Source organism: Ailuropoda melanoleuca, chromosome 2 (genome assembly GCF_002007445.2).
Source record: "Ailuropoda melanoleuca isolate Jingjing chromosome 2, ASM200744v2, whole genome shotgun sequence".
Taxonomy (NCBI): Eukaryota; Metazoa; Chordata; class Mammalia; order Carnivora; family Ursidae; genus Ailuropoda; species Ailuropoda melanoleuca.
In genome coordinates, this window is record NC_048219.1 from 11,205,752 (window position 1) to 11,228,318 (window position 22,567).

Genomic DNA, 22,567 nt, shown 5'->3' on the forward strand with positions numbered 1-22,567 from the left:
TGCCCACAAGACAGCCTGAGACGCACTGCCTGGGTCCTCGGACTGGCAGCGAGCGGCCACGAACTAGAAGGCACCCGGAGGGGCCCACCGTGCTGTAGAGCTGCACAAGTCGCTAAATCACTTCAGCAGCAAGCTCAAGGGACAGACTCGGGTGTCAGAGACTGCTTTCGGCGTGCCGACTCGGCCTCTTCCGTGTGACCTCACCGCTCTGGGTCTCGATCGCCTCACCTGTAAGACAGGACAGCTCTGACCACGCGGATGCCCCAGGAGGGCCGAGCGAGGTCTTGGCTACAAGGCATGCGCACAGTACCTGGCCTGGCGTCAGCGCTCCAGGCACGGGAGGGGCTCCAATCAGTTTCCAGGTGAGGAAACCAAGCCCAAAGACGTGAACTGAGAGGTCTCCTGGTCTTCTCTCGGGCCATTCTCAACCACACCACGCAGTGGCCTCCTGGGGCTGGGTCCCCAAATCTTTCCCCCAGTTTGTTGCATGATGATCAGAGAAGGGAAGAATGTTTTCATGGGGCATTTAAATAGCTCAGGGAATGAGAAGATCAGAGTCAGTCGTGTTGGCACCTGAAATGACTGCAGAGGGGAGGGGAGGTGGGGAAGCAGAGGGAGGAGCTGGCTCAAGAGGCGGCATTTAACATGCCAGTGACCACTCTGGATCTCTCCAGAACAAGAAAGCCCGAAGAACGGCAGTGCTTCTAGCCCAGCTTCCTCTGGTTTTGGGAATAGCAGTCATTTCTCAGAAGCCGCCCCAGCAGGCGCAGCCCTTCCAAACAGCCTGAGAGCTTCAGCTTGGCACTTCTGCTGAGCAAGAAATGGCTTTGCAAAGAAGCAACCAGGAGTGTTAAAGAGACAGCTGAAGAGACAGCCAAAAATCTGGCTAGGGATGAGAAGCACTGGCTTTCTAGGCTGTGGACAGCTGTCCACTCAACAATTATCCAGCCCGGCACGAAGCAGGTATTTTTGTATATATTCGGATCCAACTAACATTTATCAAGTGTCTGTTGTGTGCCAGGCGCCAAGCTTCTTTTTATAAACTTCATTTAATGCCAACAAGTCTGAGAAGGTGGCATCACACTCCTCTTTTCTCAGACAAGGAAACAGGAGCAGAGTAAATGATTGGCTGGGATTCCTTGCACATCCTCTGAGCTCCAAGCACAGCGGGGTCTCCACGAAGCCGAGCTGCCTTGTCCTCGGGGGGCAGAAAAGCCAGCCTGCCATCTGAGCCCAGGCTCAAGAGGTATGGCTCATCTTAGGAGCGCACACTTGGACCTCCCTGCCTTGTGACTTCTAGTGACAAGAAGGGGCTTCCAAGCCAGTTTCAGAATTCAAGGCCATTTTTTTCTAGCCCAGATGCCCTCAAAAAAATGCCACAACAGGGGATACAAATTTTTAACATACTTTATTGATTTAGGGGCCAAACAAGGCAGCATTTGGTCAGTTAAGAAAGGCACCTCATTGAAAATAATACATCACAGTGCTGACAAGTGATCCCAGTCACAGGATTTGAGGACGGAAGGGACAATCTTTGGATGATGTTGCTTAGGACTCTTGCTCATTTATTAACAAGGGTCCCTTCCCACATTGTGGATGCAAGACGGCAAGAGCGCAGGGATGCTGGGTGGCTGCTGGGAGCTGACCCACGAGAACGGGTGGAGTGGTACACAAGCGGTGTGTCGTTAAGGAAAGGAGACCAGCCCTGTCTTCCCCACTCCAGTAAACTTGATTGGCTGAGCCACCACCCCCATGAACACGGGCCCCCATCTCTTTCCAACGTGGAGATGTTCTTTTGATCTCATGGCTGGGGAACTAGGGCCAGGAGTCAAACCCCTCCTGTTCCAAGCTTTCGGAAAGACAGGACAACAGTTTTGACTTCCTGCATTCACAGACTGGCAACCCAGGAGGCTCCGAGATAAAAACTGAGGTCTTAGGGCATTTGGCTTTAAAAAATATTGTCACCAATCCACAGTAAATGAAACCTGGATTCCTTAGAAACAATACTGCACCTTCCTATTGCTATTTAAAACCTCTAATCAGTTTTTTTTTTTTAATTAATTTCCCCCTTCCTCCGTACTTTTTCAGACTCTTCTATGACGTGTGAAAGAGATGGCCTCACTATCACATTGCTGCTCTTCATGACTCCTTTTGGGCCCTCACCATTCCTCCCTCTCCATCCTCACCCTGACCACCCCTCCCCTCTGCCCAGCACCTAAGAGCAGGGATCACGCCGCGGGGTGATGAACAGTGGTGCAGTCTCGCCTGGCCTTCTGTTACTAGGCTGAAATAGAGAGGAAAGAGAGAACAAAATGGGTTTTTAAAAACCAAGTAAATATCAGGGAAGGCTGGCATGCATGCCCCAGCAACCAAATGCATCAGACACTGGACATTTCTCTGTCCGGAGAAAACTCTCATGCCTGCTGAGGTTAAGGCTGTGTAATTAAACGAAGCAAAAATCTAAATCCTGACCACCCCCAAAAAGGCATATGCATTCTGCATGTTCTAGGTTCACCAGCAGCCCAAATATGCACACGTGAATGTATATGGATGGGTGACAAATACTGGAACAAGGATCACACACATTCAATTAGCAAACATTCAAGGTCCGCCACCACGAGGCCAAGTGCCTGCCACTGTCCCCTGTGAAAGGGGAGTCGATTCCAGGGATCTGTGAGGCCTCCCTCCCCCAGAGAAGGGCTCCAGACCCCAGCAGACACAGCTCATAGTTTTGGTTTCACTCCTCTTCCTTGAAGTCATGTGCTTCCCAGAAATGCCCCACGCCAGACTTGGTTTCTGTTTAGAATGGGCGGAGTTAGTTTACAGGCAGGGAAGCAAGCAGACACTCACTTGAATCAGACCAAAGGGAAGCAAATGGTCACGTACCCATGCCCAGCTTCCAGGTGGACAGGGGACAGGCCCTCTGAGAGTTCCACAGACAGAAGACTCAGGTCAGACGGGGACCGGGACTCTAGAGCCCACTGTATCAAGTCAGCAGATTATGGTGGGGGAGGCGGCATCATTTACTGGGCCTGCCACTGGTTTTCCAATGGTTTTTCCAGAGGCCACTGTTCTGTGGCCTCTCCCAACAGTCTATTAATTCACCTGTTTGCCACAAGTGAATTAGCACAGCATGGACCTCAGCAAACAATAGTTGGGGAGCTGAAGTTAGGAATAAAAGCTGGTCAATGTCATAGGTGATCTTATTTTGGGGAGTCTGTGGAGAGAATCTGAGATTAAAAGAGACACATCTGATCGGGGTTTCATATCCTGGAGAGGCTGGGTCTGAGTAAACGCTAATGAAAATGAGGCCAAGAATAGATCACCTCCAAATCGCTGTTTTGTTCATACTTGGAAACTGAGGCAAACATTAAAAATGAAAATAAACAAACCTATCCTGGTCTTTTTGGCAAGTGGACTGGCTGCTCTCAGGCGCCCGACCTGGATGCTCAGAAGACAGCCTGAATTCAAAAGTACCGTCCACTTGGGTTTAATTCTTGGGCAACAATTCAGTTTTCACACACGGGTCCCAAATGATCCCTACTTTATAGCACTGTGATGCAGATCACAGAAATATTCCAACTCAGCCTGGATCTTTCGATGGTGATACCTTTCTATGGTAAATGCCTTTTCTTTTCCACTTCGGAAAAAAATGAATAATCCCCATCCACACACTGACTCGTGTGGCTTTTCATTGTGGGGTAGAAAACAAGTGGAATTCCCTGCCAACAATCTGCCACCGGGAACTTTGGCCCCGCTTGACTCTCTGTGATCCTGGACTTCGACTCAGCTGCGGGAGATGGACTAAATACCATGAGGTTCCAGAACTGCGGTGCCCGGCAGATAACTGAGTTAGGTTATCTTGGTAAAAATAAACAAAAATCAAGAGTATGGCTAAAGAAGAAAACAGCTGGTAAAGCACCCTTGCCTGTACCTCAGAAAGAAGGAAGAGCGTACGTGTACTTAAACCAACGCGCGCGCGCGCGCACACACACACACAGATGAGATGAGAGTTGCATGCGCGCCAAAGATACATCAAGAGTTTTAATTGGTACATCAAACGGTATTCTTGCTGGCCTGAGGAAGCTTCCCTCTGCCTGCTCTGCAGTTCCCACCCACTCCCTCAATAGGGATAGGAAGAAAGAAATTCCTTTTTAGACCCAACATTAAATAAACATAACCAAGTCTTTACATGTGGCTTTGGAGAAGGCCGCTAGGATGCTGGCAAACACGACGTCGGGGGTCTGGGTGGCGTCAATGACAGAGTGGATCCCTCGTTTCCTGTAGTACTCCACCAGCGGGGTGGTCTGCGTGTGGTAGGCCTCCAGGCGGATTTTCAAGGCCTTCTCATTATCATCTGATCGGCGGACCAAGGGTTCCCCAGTGATCTGAGAATAGGAAGGGGGCAGTGAAAGTCTGGGACTGTTAGCAAGGTTTCCTTACCTGATGCCAGATGCAGATTTGCGATGTTGTCTGCTCCCAAAGTCCATCGGAGGGAAAGAGAGACAAATCTAGATCCCCTCCACTAAAGAACTCTAAAGAGCTTTGCTACTCTCAGGAAGTTGGTCCCAGGAGCAGACCAACCAGTCCACGGGAGCTGGGGAACCTAAGGCAGCAAAGCGGGAGGAAGGGGATTTGTGGGAGGAAGACGGGCAAGGCCCTTCTCTCACAGCTTCTGCTCAGGCTGCTTGCCTTCTGAGATGAACACTTCTAAGACCAGAAGCAAGAAAGACAGAGGCCCCTGAGACCAGGAGAATACATCAAAATCAGAGATGCATTCGCCACTGTAACCTTAGTCACCGACGTATTTGGTGTTTTCACTGGGGTGTCGGCCTTCGGTGTCCTGAAAAGTGGCAAGTGAAATGAGAAAGAACTCTGAATGGCAGAATTCCCAACTGTGGGAAATGTGACTAAGCTGACACGAGGGCCTGGAAACCTGTAGGACCTGATGAACTTGTTTGAAGTGACAAAGGCAAACCCAGGAGATTCTTACTACTGCCTACATGTTCTAAAACAGACGAAATGGACTAGTTACGGCAAATGTTACAGTGAACATGTATGAGACCCTCCCTGTTACATCTGCAAGCAACTGAAGACTGTCATGAGAGCTTGGCAACGTCAATCAAGCCCAAACAGTCTGATCCTGTAGGACACAGCAGAGTCACTAGAGAGAGGGGACATTCTTCCGAAGTAGGACCAGTCAACACGTTTCTCTTCAGTCCCGTTCTCCCAGCTTGGCTCTGCTTCTGGGCTTCCAAGCAGCCTTCTCCTGAGATTAGTCAATCATTTGGGTTACCATGATACCAGAGAGGGGCTTCTTTGGACCAAAGACAGGTATAAACCGGGCACTGTGAAGTAGCCGGTACTGGTGGCTACCTCAAAGGCAAACCATAAACCACTGGGGGAGGCGCTGTGTAGACAGAAAAGCCACAGCTCATGTGATTTACTTGGTAGTGATATTTCTTATGGTTAAGTTAATAATATTAGTAGGAATAAAAGGAAGATGCAAAGTACAAAGAGCAAAAAGGAAGGAAGGGGAAGGAAGGAAAAGGAAATTTCCTGTCCTGGGTTTACATACGTCATCTTTCATGGGTTCCTTTGGGGGGTTGAACTCCTCGTGGTAGGAACGGCCACTCAGAGGGTGAATCAGCCTGGAAGACAGCAAACAAACAGGAGTCAGGTTGCCTGAAAGTGTCCCTGCACCCAGGGGTCCCCAAGTTGACAAGCAACAACAGAGGAGCTGGACGTGAGGACTTCCACCAGGCACAGACCCAGCTTAGGCGTCTCCTACTTGGGACGATAACTGGCTTTCCAGGAGAGCTTATGCCAGAGGGAGTATGTTTTCTATTCTGACCCAACGTGATAATGAGTGTCTGGCTGCCGAGGCTGGCGTAAGTATCTAATTCAGGAACTTGGGGCTGGTCTCGCACAGCCATTCATTCTCTTCACCCACTCGCCCAACAAACGTTTACTAAGTGCTTAGTCCGATTCAGGCCTTACACTGAATCCAGGGGCCACACTGCAACGAGCCAAGATCCCTGATCACAAGCAGTGCTTACTCTAGTGGGAGGGACAAATGTGGGAAAAACCTAAAATAAATGTGACGATCCTTTAATAGAAATTTGTACGATGTGCTACAGAGGCCAGCGGACAAAGAAGCTAACCCTATTTTCTATCCCAGATCAGTTACAAAACCCAGAAAGGTGCGATGGAAAAATGTCCTGCAGATGCAAACGCCATCAGACCGGGCAGCAGCCCTCTGCGATCACCTGGATAACAGGCAGCCCAAGCATCAGAGGGCCAAGCAATAGGAACACTGGCACCAGGAGAAATGACTTACGAACCAAGTCATGAAATGGCCAAGGATTCAGTTTAGCTGGCGCCAATGTAGCCGGGCACCCCTTCTGTGCTGTGCCCCCCTGAGCCGCAAACCCGAGCTCCTGACTCTGAGTGGCCACACCACAGGAACCCAGAAACCCAAGAAGGGAAGGAGGCAGGCTGAACCCTGCTCTACAGCCAGGACCTGTCTGGTTTCCCAAGTTTGTGCCAACCCAGGCTTTCTTATTGAACAGATGTCTGCTTTCCTCATGAAGGTCTGTTAACCCAGAGCTTCCCAACATTTTTCACCTCTTGGCACACGCAGAAATATTTATGCAGTACTGGTGTGATCCCCTCCGGAATAACCCAGGCCTACCCCGCCGCTCTGATGGCTGAGGGGATCAGTATCTCAGCACATCAGCAGGGGAAGTCCAGGTCAGACTCCCAAAGCCTGGGCAGGGGCGCCTGGGTGGCTCAGACAGTGGAGCGTCGGGACACTTGGTTTCAGCTCAGGTCAAGATCTCAGGGTCGTAAGATCGAGCCCCGCGTCGGTCTCCACACTCAGTGAGGAGTCTGCCTGAGATTCTCTCTTTCCCTCTCCCCCTCCCCACAGCACACTTTTGGGAGGCCAAGTGGTCCATTTACAGCATTGGTGGGGGCAAGGGGATGGCCGAGTAAAATAAGCTATACTGAGTGGCCTGTGCCTGTTGTCTGGTGACAGGAAGTCAGGTCCTCTTTTAGTTGAGTCACTGGTGAGGTTCCTCTGGTGCCTCCACTGGGAGACCCAGGGAGAGGCTGCTGGGCTCGGCTACAGCTTTCCCTCTGAGAAGGGCTGCGAGCATGAGACATGGACCATGATTCTTCACTTTCTGGAGAGCACAAGGCACGCGGCAGCCAGGCTGCACCAGACACGACTTTTTCCTTTCCACATCCCTACATCTCTCGCTTACTCCGATTCCCTCAGCCCTCCAGTGACATACGACACACTGCTCCTTCCCCGCTCACGGACTTCATTTTAAGAGGAATGCCAGGCTCATTCCCTAGAAGGGAAATGAAAGAAAGTCCAAGATCCAAGTTTTCAAAGTGGGACTGGTCTCAGCACCAACCAAAATAGCTCTAAGAGCCACTGAGCCTGACCTAGCGGTGGAGGTCGTGATGGGGAGGGATCAAGGCTAGGGTTCTAGAGCCACTGCCGTCTTGAGTATGACACTTCAGGTGCCTGCTTTCTCATCCGCAAAGTGGGGACGGCTTGTACACCAGGACAGCCAACTGGTAGGATACTTAGGATATCAGAGAGCCAACACTGAAGAAGTTAAAACCACTAACCACCAAACCATACATACAAGTGACCCTAATATTGTCAGAAGTGAGGTCAGAGCTAATCAAAAAGATATTTACAGTGGGGTTTTATCATATCAGATTTGAATAAGATCCATATTGAACCAACTAGTTCCTGCCTCTTTTTTTTCCAACCATCACTGCAGTGGACCAGGAGGCAGAAAACGGGCTTTCGGTGTTAGTTCTGCTACTGATCCATAGAGGGAACTTGAAAAAGACAACTTTACCAGTTTGGCGTGTCCTGTTCCCTCCTCTGTGAGGGAGGGGTCACACCACACCCCTCACTCCCAAACCCAGAGACTGAGTCTTCTTTGTCCCCTACAACAATCCTGTAGTTTGCTCTTCAGAATCTCTCTGGTCCCCACCAGCCAACCGCAGTTAAAAGCCTCCACAACCCCACATGGGGATCACCAACAGCCTCCTAGGTGGGTTCTTGTCCATCTCGCCTTCCCCCCAATTTAGCCTGTATGCCAGGGCCAAACTAACGTTCTTAGAATGCTGTTTCTGCCATAACACCTCATGGCTTAAGAACATCCCATGACTCCTGATCCGTCTACCCTCTTCACCTTGGCAACCCTTCCCCAGTCGAGCTCCCATCCGACCTTCCCAACAGCACTTGTTCTACCACCCAGCCCCCCAGATCACTCCTCCAACTCTGGACATTCTGCCACCAGCCCCAGCTAGAGGCCATCCCCTAACCCATACTCATTCCCGCCTCTACTCCCTTCCTGGAGAGCCTCACTGAAATCCTCTCCATCCAGGAAGGCCATGTTTGACATCGCATCTCTCCTAGGTAGCCTTCCCTTCCTGCTCCCAGGCTCGTTTCTTAGGACTACCCACTGTGCTAACCAGCCCAGGTTTCTTGTATGGCTTGTAGACTCTCTGAGGTCAGAGGTGGGCATATTGTTCTTTTGTACCTTCCCCTGGCCCCCTTCCCGAGTCTAGTACGGTGCTGCACACAGAACAGGCACTCAGGAACATGGGCTGATTGATGCAAAGGCCCCCAAGGTCAACTAGTACTGTTAACATCTGCTTTGTACATCAGGGACCCCAGCCCTGGTGATGTGCCTCCCTGTCAACCTTACCACTTCTTGGCCTGCCTCTACTTTGTCTGTCTATTCTGCCAGTGGGGACGCGAAAATACAAAAGTTCCTGCATTGAAGGTTCCTATGGACTAGCTGGAAAGATGAAACCTAGACATCTGAACAAAAAATTAATATAAGGTGGATCCCACTGTATCTAATGCAGCTTCTCAGGAAAACACCTGTAACACTCACCCCACTGTCTGTTTACGTGGCTACCTCCCCCCCGAAGATATGGACGGCAGACCCATGGGAAAAAGGGCAACCTCACAAGGAAATCAACTTAATAAAATTTACAACGAAAAAACAATTTTCCCTCTAATTAAATCCAAAAGTTTACATGTACTATGATGGTCACAGCATCAAATCCACAGCAGACAACTATAAAAAAAACACAACTGTACTGCAATAAGGGGACAAACAAGTACATGATGGCTCGTCTACTGTGAAATACCAAGCAGCAAATAAAAATCATGGTCATGGATGTCTGGTTCAAGACGGTAGGCTGACCACCTTCCTGAGACTCCATTAAAATGACTAAGGGATATAAAAGCCATAACCCACAACAAAGATGAGAATGGGAGGAGGGTCTGTCAGAGGCTGAGAGCTTCCCACGTATTTCTGGAAGACACAAAGCAGATGGCGGAGTGGATGGTGAAACAGGGTAGAGGAAATCGTAGCCTAAAGCAGTGGACCTTTCAGAGCAAACTTGTTCAGAAACAGAAGCATGTTTGTGTTCAATGGGGACCACTACAGAGAAACAAGTACTTTAAAGATTTTATTTATTTATTGTTTTAAGTAAATTCTACACCCAACATGGGGCTCCAGCCTACAGCCCTGAGATCAAGAACTGCACGCTCCACTGACTGAGTCAGCCTGGCGCTCCAAGAAACAAGTACTTTATTTATTTATTTTAAAATATTTTTCAATTTATTTTAGAGAGAGAATGAGAGAGCAAGGGAAAGAAAAAGTGAGGGGGTGGGCAGAGGAAGAGAGAGAGAGGATCCGAAGCAGACTCCATGCCGAGCGCGGAGCCAGTCACGAGGCTCCATCTCACGACTCTGAGATCACATGAGCCAAAACCGAGTTGGACACTTAATGGACTGAGCCACCTAGGCGCCCCAGAACAAGTACTTGAAAACGAAACATGCAACAAAGCAATAGTGGGTCTGGCTGAGGACGCTGCACCACGAGCAAAATTTTCCTCCGTTTCCTAAACTTTGTGTAGGTGGTCGTATTATTTTCACACTACAAAACCGACAGCAAGGTACGGCAGCTTCCAACTGAAACCAGATTTCAGAGCACTGCGAGGGAGATAACCGTGTAAGGAACGGAATCTTTCTGAAGCACCCACCGTAAGCCAGGCTCGGAACTATGCATGTCGTGGCATCCAAAACGCACGACGGTTTCCTGAAGCAGGTCTTATTAACCCCACTCTACACAGGCGGAACCAGCCTTGGAGAGCTTAAGAAACTTGCCTAGGGTCACGGTAAAAGGTGACAGGCCTGAGATGCTGTCTGACTTCAAATCCCTTGCTCTTCTTTCCACATATCCCCGTCCCATGTCACCACTTCAGTGGATGTCACCAAACAAGACCAACCCATGTTAAATGGCACTACGCGGCCTGGCTGAGATTGGGCAAGAGCAACTCTGCTGGTCTGATAAAGCTCTGAGGAGGCAGGACCAGGGGGGACCTTCAGAGGACAAATACCTTCCTGTGATTCTTCGGATCAGCAGAGAGTCTGGGATGCTGAATTCAATCACAGAGTCGAGCTTCTCTTTCCTCTTCTCCATGAGGTCGTCGAGCTGCAAGAGAGTATACGGCCCACCTAAGCTACCAGAGCTTGAGCGGGGCCATCTCTCTCAAAGGAATTACGAGATAAAGGGCCAAGAGTTCGTTTTCATGCATCAGTGACACAAATGCAAGGCACCCACCATTTCTGCCTGCCTCACGGTCCGAGGGAAGCCATCTAGAAGAAAACCATTTTTGCATCGAGGGGTCTCCAAATTCTTCTCAATGAGCTCCACGACCATTTCATCGCTCACCTGGAAGTTAAGCACAAGACAGCCTTGGGTTTAAATCTGTTAATTAGGTGACGTGAGCCCAACTCCAGGGCCACAAGTTGGCATCTGTATAACCTGATTACTAAACAGCATGTTTTCTTGACCCCAAAGAAGCAAAAAAAAATCAGAGCAAATGTGGAGTGGCTCCACATTCCAAAGAAAATTCAGTTTCATGATTTTCGTGGTTGCCACATATGTGTTCTCTTCCCTTGAGATTCCAACAATCTGGGTGAGGGAAGAGGATCCCACTGCCTGTCACCTGGACAAGAAGGAGGCTTTTGTGTCTTAGGTTCTGAGGCCCTCTCCAGCCATTAGTCAGGGTCCTTTCCATCAGATAACAGCTCATCAGCAAGCAGCTGTCCTCAAGGCACAAGAAAGGTGAGGGCTTCTGGCTGAGAGATCACTGAGGAGGGCTCCGTGGGAGAATGGTACCAACTGTCCCTATTTCACAATTCTGTTTAGGCTAACAGTAAAGTGGTCCTGGCCATCCTGGACATGAAGTAATAGAGAAGGTCACTGAATTGGCAAAACTGGGTCAAAACCAAGGCACTGAGGTGCCAGCCCAATACACCTCTTAGTCTCTCTAAAAGCCCCAATGAGGACTCCTCCCAGTTTCCAAAAACCAGTTTTCCTCCTGAGCTTTCACAGAAAGAGAAGTTCCCTACCAGTAGGACAGCAAGAATGCTAACGCTCTTATCTCCTGCCACCGGCTGTGAACTCTGCGACAAAGTGAAGGCTGGAGATAAGCAATCTCACGGCCATATCCCAATTTTTTTCTCAGTACAAGATCTTCTGCCAAGACCCAAAGTCCAAAATATCTAGCTTTCTGGCTTAGCTCAAGGTCTCACAAACACAAAGGGACAGCTAGAGGTAAAGGGGCAGGTGGGCGGGCAGTGGTACCCCTGATACAGCTACGGGATTTCAAAGCCTGCCGGGAGGTAACTTGGGGATAAAGGCAAAGCCCAGCTCCCTCCCCAACCGACATTCTAAGATATGAGAAGACCAGAGGGCTAAGTACCAAATGGCTTCTGAAGGTGATTCCCAGATGATAAATACAACTTTTTCTCCTCCCCTTTCTCCTAAATGGTAAAGCTGATCATTTTCATGTATGAACTTAAAATAGGGAAATGCCGGGCGCGTGGGTAGCTTAGTCGGTTAAGTGTCTGCCTTTGGCTCAGGTCCTGGGATCAAGTCCCGCATTATTGGGCTCCCTGCTCAGCAGGGAGTCTGCTTCTCCTTCTCTTGCTCTCCCTCTCTCTCTCTGTCAAATAGACAGATAAGATCTTAAACCAGGGAAAATGTTAAGGAAGCAAACGGTTCATAGCTCTGTAAGTACTTACATCACGGTGTTATCTTCTTGCTCGTGAGTATTCTATACTATAATCATTCTTTTTGTAGTTTAATTAAAATGTTTTCTTGGTGTTCCAGTTTATTAAAATGCCTGAAGGTGATTCCCAGAGGCCAAGTCCCAGAATAACTCAGTTACAACTAAGCACTGGCACTAATCAAAGAAGATTTAGTGAATAACAGATTGTAATCGTCCAATTACAGCAACTGGACTAAAAATATAAGAAAATGCTATTATATCCCCCAAATAGGAGGAATTACTTTTGTCAAACACCAAGCAACTCCACTGTTAGAGACACAGAACACAGAGCCCCCAAAATAGAGTTAAAACCCTGTTTTCCTGCATCCTTTCTTGGATACACCCTTGAGTCTGGCCTAGGGATGGCAGTTTCATTTTTGGCTCTAAACACTGGGCATATTACAAAATGCATCAGGGGCGCCTGGGTGGCACAACGGTTAAGCGTCTGCCTTCGGCTCAGGGCGTGATCCCGCAGTTATGGGATCGAGCCCCACATCAGGCTCCTCCGCTAGGAGCCTGCTTCTTCCTCTCCCACTCCCCCTGCTTGTGTTCCCTCTCTCACTGGCTGTCTCTATCTCTGTCAAATAAATAAATAAAATCTTAAAAAACAAACAAACAAACAAACAAAAACCAAAATGCATCAGCACAAAGGAACCTCAAGAATACGGTAAACAGGGGCACCTGGCTGGCTTAGTCGGTAGAGCACGCGACTCTCAATCTCAGGGTTGTGAGTTCAAGCTCCACATTGGGTGTAGAGCTTACTTACAATAAAAATAAAATATATATTTTTAAAAAGAATACTGTGAATAAAATAAATGCCAGGCATTCACAATACACCACATAACCCGCTACTCTGCAAGTTCATGTAGTATGTGTTTGTCAGAACACCCCGCAACACAGGGCTGTCCGACAGAACCTTCTACAGTGACGGACATGTTCTAAACCTGCGCTGGCTGACAAACCCCTGAAAGGCGGCAAGTGAGATGGAGCAGCCGAATTTTCGATTCAATTAAATCTAAATTAATTTCCACGGTTCCACACAGCTGGTGGCCCCCAAATGAGGCAGGGCAGATCGAGACTCAGGAATAGCCTCACTCATCGGGACCACCAAACCTACCAGTTTCCCGGCATCCATAGTGGCCTTCAGCTTTTTCCCCAGTTCTGAGCCAGATGCCACCATGGCCCTCAGCATGTCCCCGGTCGCCAAATGGCAGACGCAGAAGTTTTCGGCCAATTTGGGTGCCTGTGGAGAGGAAGATGAAAACCAAGATACAGGTAACACGGCAGGCCCTGGTATCAGGCTGCCCAGGTGTGTACCTGGCCCCGTCAGTCACTGGCCGTGTGAACTCTGGCAAATGCCGATTTCCTTACCTGTAATAGAAATAAAAGTACCTGATGCTATATTCTAACGTAGAACGATAATAGGGTTATAGTACGAATTCTATGACATAATACCTGTAAAGCGCTGAAAGCTGCACCTAGCACCCAGGAAGGGGTCATAAATATTAGCTATTCTCGCGACAGTGACACAAAAGCCTCAGTTTACAAATGGGAAGAATCAAAATAGCAGTATCAGTACCTCACACGGCTGCTGCGAAGCTTGCTTATTTATTTATTTATTTAAAGATTTTATTCTGAAGCAATCTGTACACCCAACGCAGGGCTCAAACTTACGACCCCGAGATCGAGAGTTGCACACTGGCCCGGCTGAGCCCGCCAGGCGCCCTGGCTGCCGTGACGTTGAAATGAGTTCATGTATATAAAGCACTCAGGACAAGGCCTGGCACAGGATGTGCTGAATGAATATTTGCAAAGGAATGAATGTGCCGCTGTCAAGTACAGTGGTCACGGGCCTGGGAGGCAGCTGCGGCCAGGGGAGGAACGTGCGTTTCCCCCAGGCGCACCTGGTTCTTCCCCTTTCCTCTCAGAGGCTGTTTCCTGGTCTGTTTAAAGCGAAGGCAAAAGGGCTCCGTCTCCGAAAGCAGCTCTGAGGATCAGACAGGACACAGAAAGAGCATCTGGCTGGCAGTATTTACTTATTTACGTAGCAGCTTCAGGAGGCAGTAGAGCCTTTTGGTTAAGAGCATGGACTTTAGGGGCGCCTGGGTGGCACAGCGGTTAAGCATCTGCCTTCGGCTCAGGGCGTGATCCCGGCATTGTGGGATCGGGCCCCACATCAGGCTCCTCTGCTGGAAGCCTGCTTCTTCCTCTCCCACTCCCCCTGCTTGTGTTCCCTCTCGCTGGCTGTCTCTATCTCTGTCGAATAAATAAATAAAATCTTTAAAAAAAAAAAAAAAGAGCATGGACTTTAGAGTCACAATTCCTGGGTTTCAGACACCAAAAATCGCTAGATAGGTGACTTGAGAAAAATTATACCACCTTACTACGTGTCAAATTTCCTCTAAGTCACATGGAAGCAGTAGCAGGACCTCCAACACTGGGTTGATGGGATCAAACGGCGTTCGACATCTGTACCAGGGACAGGCACAGAACACTGAACATTGGCTAGTACTGTGACTCCTGCCCTAATTCCATGTTCATTCATACAGAAAGAAAACACTGATGCCTCTTCCTAGAACCCTGCTGGGAACCAGAAAACCAAAAGACACGGACCCTGGCCTCTACAGGCTCCTAGTTTGGTGGACAACACAGCAGAATAAAGACTAGAACAGGAAGAAACTCTGGACGGTCCAACATTGGTTTTGTAGTGGCAAACCCCCGGCAGAATTCACAAGGAACAGAATCAGTTCAAGAAGCTTAGTACTTAGTGTTCTGGTTCAACTGTTTTATAAAATAAGGAGGGCTGGATTCTTATTCAAACCAGTGCATTAAGAGTTTTCTTAGTTGCACACAGAAAAGGGAAATAGATGGGGCTCAGTATAGCAAATTCTAGTTTGTGATTCATGGACTGATTCAGTTCAAGCAAAGACATGACTTCATAGCAAAATGGAATCCAGATGAACAAGGCATTAAAAACCGCACTTTGGAAAACCAATGAAGGTCAGGATCCTCTGGCAGTGGAAAACTTCTGGTTCTCCGGGCTGGCGTGGTGGCTGCACACCCAGCTAACTGAGCTTTTCTGCCAATCTTTCTCCTTGGTGGCTGAAGTTAACTTGAGTGAAAATTTTGGAGATCAGGCTTGTTCAAGGCGGAAGGCTGACCAAAATGCCAGAGTCGAGCTGTTACCACAGAACCTAACTGGTCTGTTTTTACCATCCCCAAAACTGCAGGATTCTTATTGCTGTTCCAGCTGATAGGACTCGACAGCTGTGTGGAAGAACATTCCACTAGGGAAGACATGGCAAGGCAGAATTATAAGTCCTTCATCTGAAGTCAGGTTTACACAGGAATCCTGGCTAAGGCACTCAACAGCTGTGTGACCTTGGGCCAGTTACTTCACTTCTCGGCATCTGTTTCCTCACCAGTCAAATGGGGATGCCTACTTCATCAGGCTGTTGTGAGGATAAAGTGAAATAAGTACCCAAAACATTAAGACACACAGTAGGCCTTTAATAAAAGACCTCCCTCCGTGGTCTTTTTTTTTTTTTTTTTTGCATTACTCTTTTTGCATTACTCTTTATTTGCAAACTACAGAAGCAGCCAGATTAAATAACTTTATTATATTCCCCTCACACTCCAAGCTTACGCTTTAGAGCATTGCTTCTACTCCACATCACCTGGGGGTGCTCCTAAAATGCAGATTCTGATTCCAATGGGTGGGGCCTGAGCATCTGCATTCTTAACAAGCTTGCAGGCCTGGCTGTGCTCTTGGCCCCTGGACCCCACTCTTGCTGCTGAGGCCCTGAGCCACTTGTGTCTCACTGGCCACGGACTGGGAAACAGGCTCATCACCTCTGTGACAACCCTGTGGAGGAAGGCGTAGGCTTTTGGCGGGCACAGGTAAGAACGGCTAAAACCGCCGGAGAGGTAGCATGGTGGGTTTCATGTTTTCGGTCTTTGGTGTATTATCACCATCATCTGAGGCACATGCCAAAAATACAAAGCCAGGCCCGCCCTTAAGGTTTATGCCTGAGCAGTTCTCAGGCAGCACTCTGGGATTCTGAAGCAGTTTGTGAAGCCCTGGGGCGGTGGCACAAGATGGGGTTTTTGGTGGTATGGATCTGGGTTGGAAACTGGGACCTACAACTTACTCACTGCGCCCCCCTGAACAAGTTATGCAGACTTCTTAAGGCCTCAGTGTCTTCATCTCTGGAGTACAGATAATAATGTCTACTTTCAGAGCCATTATGGGGATTTTGATAAAATTATTTATGTAAAAGCATTCAGCATAGTGCCTGGCATTTAGGGAAATAAAGGGAAACTATTAGTTGTTGAGGTCTGATTTAATCTTAAACTCACGTGTTTTCTCACCTTGAAATTCTCTCTCTGCCTCCCGTCTTTCCCACTCCCACGTCCCATGCTCCTGAATATGCATCTGGAATCATCTCCTAAAATGTTGGGCATGCTCCCCGCCCCGCTCCCCAACACACACACACTCAGAAGCCTTCCAAGTCTCCTTAGTGCAACAGGGGAGAAGTCCAAAGATCTTAGTCTGGCACTCAGTGTCCTACACAATAAACTTCCTACACGTCCCAAGCTCTTCAAATTTACCTCCACAGGTCCCCTAGCTGTATGCCTTGCACCGCTGCAAACAGCAGCTCTATGTGATTCCCAAATACATACCATAAGCATCTCTGAGGACCTTGGCTCCTCTCCCTTCTGCCCCTCCCTGTAGGCAAATTCTGAGCATCTCTCTCCCCAAATACTCCCAACTATCCCTTCTTCTGCTGATAAGGACTCATCAACATCAGCTAACTTTTGAGTGTCTGTAACATGCCAAGCAATTTTTCCATGTACTGTTTTACTGTATTTAGTATGCATGATATACAATAAGCCCATGAGGTAGGAACTATTTTTATCTGCATTTTATAAATGAAATTCAGAGGCTAAATTGCCCAAGATCAGGTAGCTAGCAACAGCAGAGCTGGCAAGCCCTAGCTCTTATCCATATTATACGGCCTTATTAAAAAAACAATAACCCACAGAGCCTTAGTGGCTGTCCTTGGGAAAAGGGTGTGTGTGTGTGTGTCCAGAAGGGAGCACAAGGAGGACTTCACCATGCTGGCAACATTCTGTTTCTTGATATGGATGTAAGCTACACAAGTGTAATTGTGAAAATGCACATTGTGAAAATTCATCAAGCTGCTCACTTATGATATTTGTACCTTTCTCCATGTATATTATACCTCAATAAAAAGCTTTTTAAAAAGCACAGAAACCTGTGTTTGAATATCAATTCTATCTTAACCATGTAACCTTAGGACAGTGATTCTTTGAGACTATTTTCTCATCTATAATTTGGGGATAATATTACCGACATTACTGGCTGGGTAGGAGGAAGAATGGAATACTCTTGACAAATTATAGTTCTTGTTCTAACCCTGAACTACCCTAGCATTTGTCAGAGTCACTCGCCTTACACTTCCCACATGGTACTCTGCCCTGGTACGCATTGTATGCGTGCATATTCATTTCCCCCTCTACACCTAGACTAATATCAGTAGTGTAAGATGGCGACTCTGCTCAGGAATCAGTCATGAGTTCAAATCCTACCTTTGCTACTTCTTTATGTATACCCTGGGGCAAGATACAGCTTCTGGGCCTCAGTTTATCAGTAAAAAGGCATGGATAAGGACAGGACCTACCTCCTAGGGTGGTCGGGTTCAATCAGATGACACATGCGAAATCTTTGACAAGGGATAACTGAGCAAAGGGTGACTATTTTGTTAGATTGTATCTTCTTGAGGGCAAGGGCTGCTCTCTGCATCTCTGACACCAAAACTATCAAATACAACATGCATAGGGTAGGAGAAAAATCTAACCCAGGGTAGGAGGCAGCAACAGGAAGAGCAGGGGCTTGGAGCCATTCAGACAGAGGATCTGCCAGTTACTTGCTATGAAAACTAGAGAACAGGCCCTTTGAACTTCAGTTTCTCTAACTGTAAAGAGGAAAATAAAAGTATGGGTCTCACAGAGGTGTCATGTCGCTGCACTAACAAAGCTGATGGAGACTGACCTGCGAAATGAAGAACTGGTGTAAGCTGGACACATGGAACGAAATGTGAAAAGGGCTGGCAGAGAAAACAGGAAACACACCCCGGTCATGCTATCTGGGAGCTGCTTTAAAATAATGTGAAGGGAGAGTGGATGGGGAAGCAATGGCCACCAGCTGATGGTTGCTGGGGCTGCCTACTGGGTACATGGGGACCAGTCTTTTGTATTCAAGCTCAGGGCACCTGGGTGGCCCAGTCAGTTTAGTGTCTGTTTTTTTTTTTAATTAAGATTTTATTTATTTATCTGACAGAGAGAAAGACAGCCAAAGAGAGAGGGAACACAAGCAGGGGGAGTGGGAGAGGAAGAAGCAGGCTCCCAGTAGAGGAGCCTGATGTGGGGCTCAATCTCAGAATGCCGGGATCACGCCCTGAGCCGAAGGCAGACGCTTAAGGACTGAGCCACCCAGGCACCCCAGTTTAGTGTCTGACTCTTGATTTCGGCCCAGGTCATGATCTCAGGGTGATGAGATCAAGCCTCATGTTGGGCTCTGCAATGGGCATGGAGCCTCTTAAGATTCTCTCTCCCTCTGCCCCGCCCCCCACCACCTCCCTTCTCATGTGCTCTCTCTCAAAAAAAAACCAAAAAACCCCCACAAATTCTTCATTAAAAAAAAGTGAGGGGCACCTGGGTAGCTCAGTCGGTTAGGCATCTGCCTCTGGCTCAGGTCATGATCCTGGGGTCCTGGGATCGAGTCCCATGCTGTGCTCCCTGCTCAGTGGGGAGTCTGCTTCTGCTTCTCCCTCTGCCCTCACCCCCGCTCCCCCCATCTTGTGCTCTCTCACTTGCTCCCTCTCTCTCAAAATAAGTAAATAAAATCTTATTTAAAAAAACCCCACAAAGTTAGGCAGTGGCGCCTGGCTGGCTCAGTCAGTGGAGCATGCGACTCTAGATCTTGCGGTTGTTGAATTCAAGCCCTGCGCTGGGGGGCAGAGCCCACTTAAAGAAAAAGTAAATATTAAAAAAAAAAGTTAGGATGTGTCTGCAGACTAAACGCTGCTGGAGGCAGCCACTTTGCAACCTCTGATTTATGAACACTGCTGTTTTTTTAAAACTCCATAAAACTACAACCACTAGTATTTCTATTGCCCCACTTATGAAAAGAAAGGTGTATAAAGGTTAAAAGACTTGTGTTTCCTCAAGTCCCAATTACATCCCCTTCACTTCCAGAAAACCTTCTCTGACCAACGGCTGCCGTATGCACACCCTTGTAAAGCAGTTCGTAAGTATAATTTCCTTCAAAACTTCCTGAATACATCACCCTTTACCCTGAAATACATCTGAGTTGGGGGGAGGGGAAATGGATAAGATGAGGAAGTCAATAATTACTGAACGCCTATGAAGTGCCAGGTTGTCATCTAGGTACCTAGGGGTGCTTTACACATGTATAGAACACAATCTTCCAATATCCTTGTCCGCTTTTGGTTTACATGATTAAGGACCTTATCAGTCTTGTTCACTCCTCTCCAACGTTTGGTACTCATGAAATGTTGAATAAGTACGGTAGGTATTATCACCATTTTTCAGGCGAAGACATTTAAGCTTAGAAATTACAAAGCTTGCTAAACTATAAAACCCTTGTCTCAGCACTCGGATGGGTTGTTCATTACGCAACTAATGAAATTATTAACTTCCGTATGAATTAAGAAAAAATAATTGTGAACTAAGAAAAAATAATTGGTGCATTTGAGCTACCCTGTTTATACTCACTCACAGCAAAAGTCTGCAGAGTCTGGGATTAAACATTCCTAGCCTGCAGTTTCCCTAATAACGGAGCATGGTAGCAACAGGAAAGGCATTCAAAGTTACTGAGGTCAAGGGGATTAGGTAACAGTGAGTTCCAAGGATGAAGCAGCTCCAGCCATAGAAAAGGGAAAGTGGTCGTTCTTGACCTAGTGCCCAGAGCCAAAAAGCAATTACCACAGGAATGAACTGAATCTCCAGACTTCCTTGTCATCCTCCACCTTAATCTGTCCTTCATCCATTTCCAACCTCATCAAGTGCCAAGTGACGTGCCGGGTGCCAGAGGGGTCCCAAGGGTGAGTAAGACAAGATCTTTTCAAGTGCTAGGGAAAATGGGCACAGAGATGTCCCCAGAACACCATTCACTTAGCTGTTCAGACTTTCAGGAATTCCCTCTTAAGCACCTAACAACCAACAAGAACCTGTGGCCTGGGGGGCAATGCCAGACCTTATGCAGGAAGGGGACATTCATAATCCAACCTATGGGCTTTCAAATCTTAAAACGAGATCATAAATCCCAACTCTGATCTATGGGTTCATTACAGCCCACACACCAAGTGAGGCCCCATAGTCTGCTAAAGTAGAAGGCAACTTTAGACTCCAAACGCCCGGAGCCCCATGGCTCCTGAGGTTCCAGACTGCATGAAGTCAATTCTGCTATCTTCGAAAAGCAACCTGACCTCTCTGGGCCTGCTTTCTTACCTGTATATTGAGGTACTCTCTCCCATTTCCCCAACTTAACTGGCTCTGGCAGGTCATACGTCATTTCTCTTAGAACTCCTAATCAGCACACGCCAGCTCCCCCTCTGCCCCACGTGCTGGGGATGCTCCTCCACCTCCAGTCATTAATCCTAACAAGCAAGGGTCCCCCACCCCGAATGCCTGGAACATAACCCTGGACAATCCACTCCCATATCGCAGGGAATCTGGGGTCCCTGACTCCACTCAGGCTGTAATCTAGATGCCTCAACCGAAGGCTCACCTTAAAGCTCAAACCTTCTCAGCTTTTAACCCCTTAAGAGATCTAAATCAGTCCTTTGATTCCCCCAACATGACATCTCAAGTCTTGATCCCTGCAGAAGGACCCTCTCCCAAACGCCTAAGCAGAACCCCAGGGGCCGGCCAGGACCCCCCACACCCTCCCCAGGCCTAAGCCCACGGTCCCGCGCCAGGGCCATCCGGACCGCCGGCCGCCCTGACCTTGGAGTTCCACAGGCTCCGCCGCCAAGCCCGGCCCTGCAGCTCACCTGGGTACCCTTGCCGGCCCCGGGCGGCCCCAGCAGCACGGCCCGGATGCCTTTAGGACACTCTGGGGCCGGTTCGGCTGCGGGGACGTTGGGAGCCATGGCCGCCAAGCCTCTCACCGCTCAACGCGCCAGCACACACCTCGCAGGTCCAGCGCTTCCAGTCTAGCGCGCCGCGCACGCCACGCACGGCTCGCTCGCCGCTAACACGGGTCCGCCGCCACGTCCGTCAGGTCGCTCCGCCCGCCCCCGAGCGTGATGGACACTTCAACTTACCAACCATACAGCCTGACTCGAGAAGGCTGCTTTTGACTGGATAGAATCCGTAAGGGAGTAAGGAAGGGGCGGGCCATCATATTCCGAGGGGGGTTGGGGCTCGCAGCGGGTGTGCGGAGTGGGCGGGAAAAAGTGAAGCAAGACGGGAGGCCAGGCTGAACTTCCAGGTTGGCTTTGACAGTTAATGACACCGGCAACTCGGGTGAAGTCCTATGAAATTGCCTCTGGGAGTGCAAATGGGTGAAATAAGTCTTAGAAGACAAATTGATAATATGTATCAAATATCCTTTGGCCCAACCACGCACTTCCAGGAATTCAAGATATAGTCAAAGAAAGATATGCATGAAGATTTATGTAACACAGATATTACTTGTAGCACTTGCAACAGCCAAAAAGCCAAATAAACAAGCCAAAGAAGAAAACTAAAACAAAGGCAATATCTCAAACGCTCAGCAAGAGACTGGTTAAATAGATTGCAACAAATTTGTATACTGAATCCACCCCATTGTATAAACTATTTAAACACACGGGAAAATGTTCACCAAACAGGATACAAAATTGCAGTTACAACAAAATCTCACTTTTGAGTTACAAGTGATGATCTCTGTACACTGTGATTACAGGAGCCTCTCCCCTTCTTTGTGCATGTTTCTATTTTGAAAAAGTTCTATAATCAGTTCCATAATAAACAGATACTACTTTTATAATAAGAAAACAACCTATTTAAGTCAGGAAAAGGTAGTTTTTCTCAAAACAGATAACCTTCTCTTGAATAGGAAGAGAATTTCTACAGCTTTTTGGTGTGTGAAAGTTTCATCCACACCCCCTATGAAGCAATCCCTGAGACCCTGGCAAGACCAGCCCCAGGGGCCCCTTTGGACCTTTAGTCAGGAGTGTGATTATGAAACAATTATGTTTCCCCACAGGCCCTCAGCAACTCATTTTCTACATCCTGGGGGTGAATTTGCTCTCCCTTCAGTGTGGTCTCTTCTACTTTACCAAAAAGAAATGAACATTTATTCTCC

The 22,567-nt window shown here is 48.2% G+C and overlaps 1 protein-coding gene across 4 annotated transcripts; it reads right to left on the bottom strand.

Moving 5' to 3' along the window:
- Positions 1 to 1,389: 1,389 nt before the first annotated feature.
- On the bottom strand, positions 1,390 to 21,461 carry AK2 (adenylate kinase 2). Of its 4 annotated transcripts, XM_002921854.4 has the most exons (7): positions 21,270 to 21,456; positions 13,286 to 13,411; positions 10,674 to 10,784; positions 10,450 to 10,544; positions 5,579 to 5,651; positions 4,193 to 4,388; positions 1,390 to 2,284 (listed from the first exon to the last, which is right to left on the bottom strand). In XM_002921854.4, exons 1-7 carry the CDS (start codon positions 21,366 to 21,368, stop codon positions 2,280 to 2,282), a joined length of 705 nt encoding a protein of 234 aa, XP_002921900.1. In that variant the 5' UTR covers positions 21,369 to 21,456; the 3' UTR covers positions 1,390 to 2,279. The 4 variants fall into 4 exon arrangements, with proteins under 4 accessions (XP_002921900.1, XP_034504617.1, XP_011226559.1 ...); XM_034648726.1 differs by lacking the exon at positions 13,286 to 13,411 and having other exon boundaries at positions 21,270 to 21,461; XM_011228257.3 differs by lacking the exon at positions 1,390 to 2,284 and having other exon boundaries at positions 4,027 to 4,388; positions 21,270 to 21,458.
- Positions 21,462 to 22,567: the final 1,106 nt, after the last annotated feature.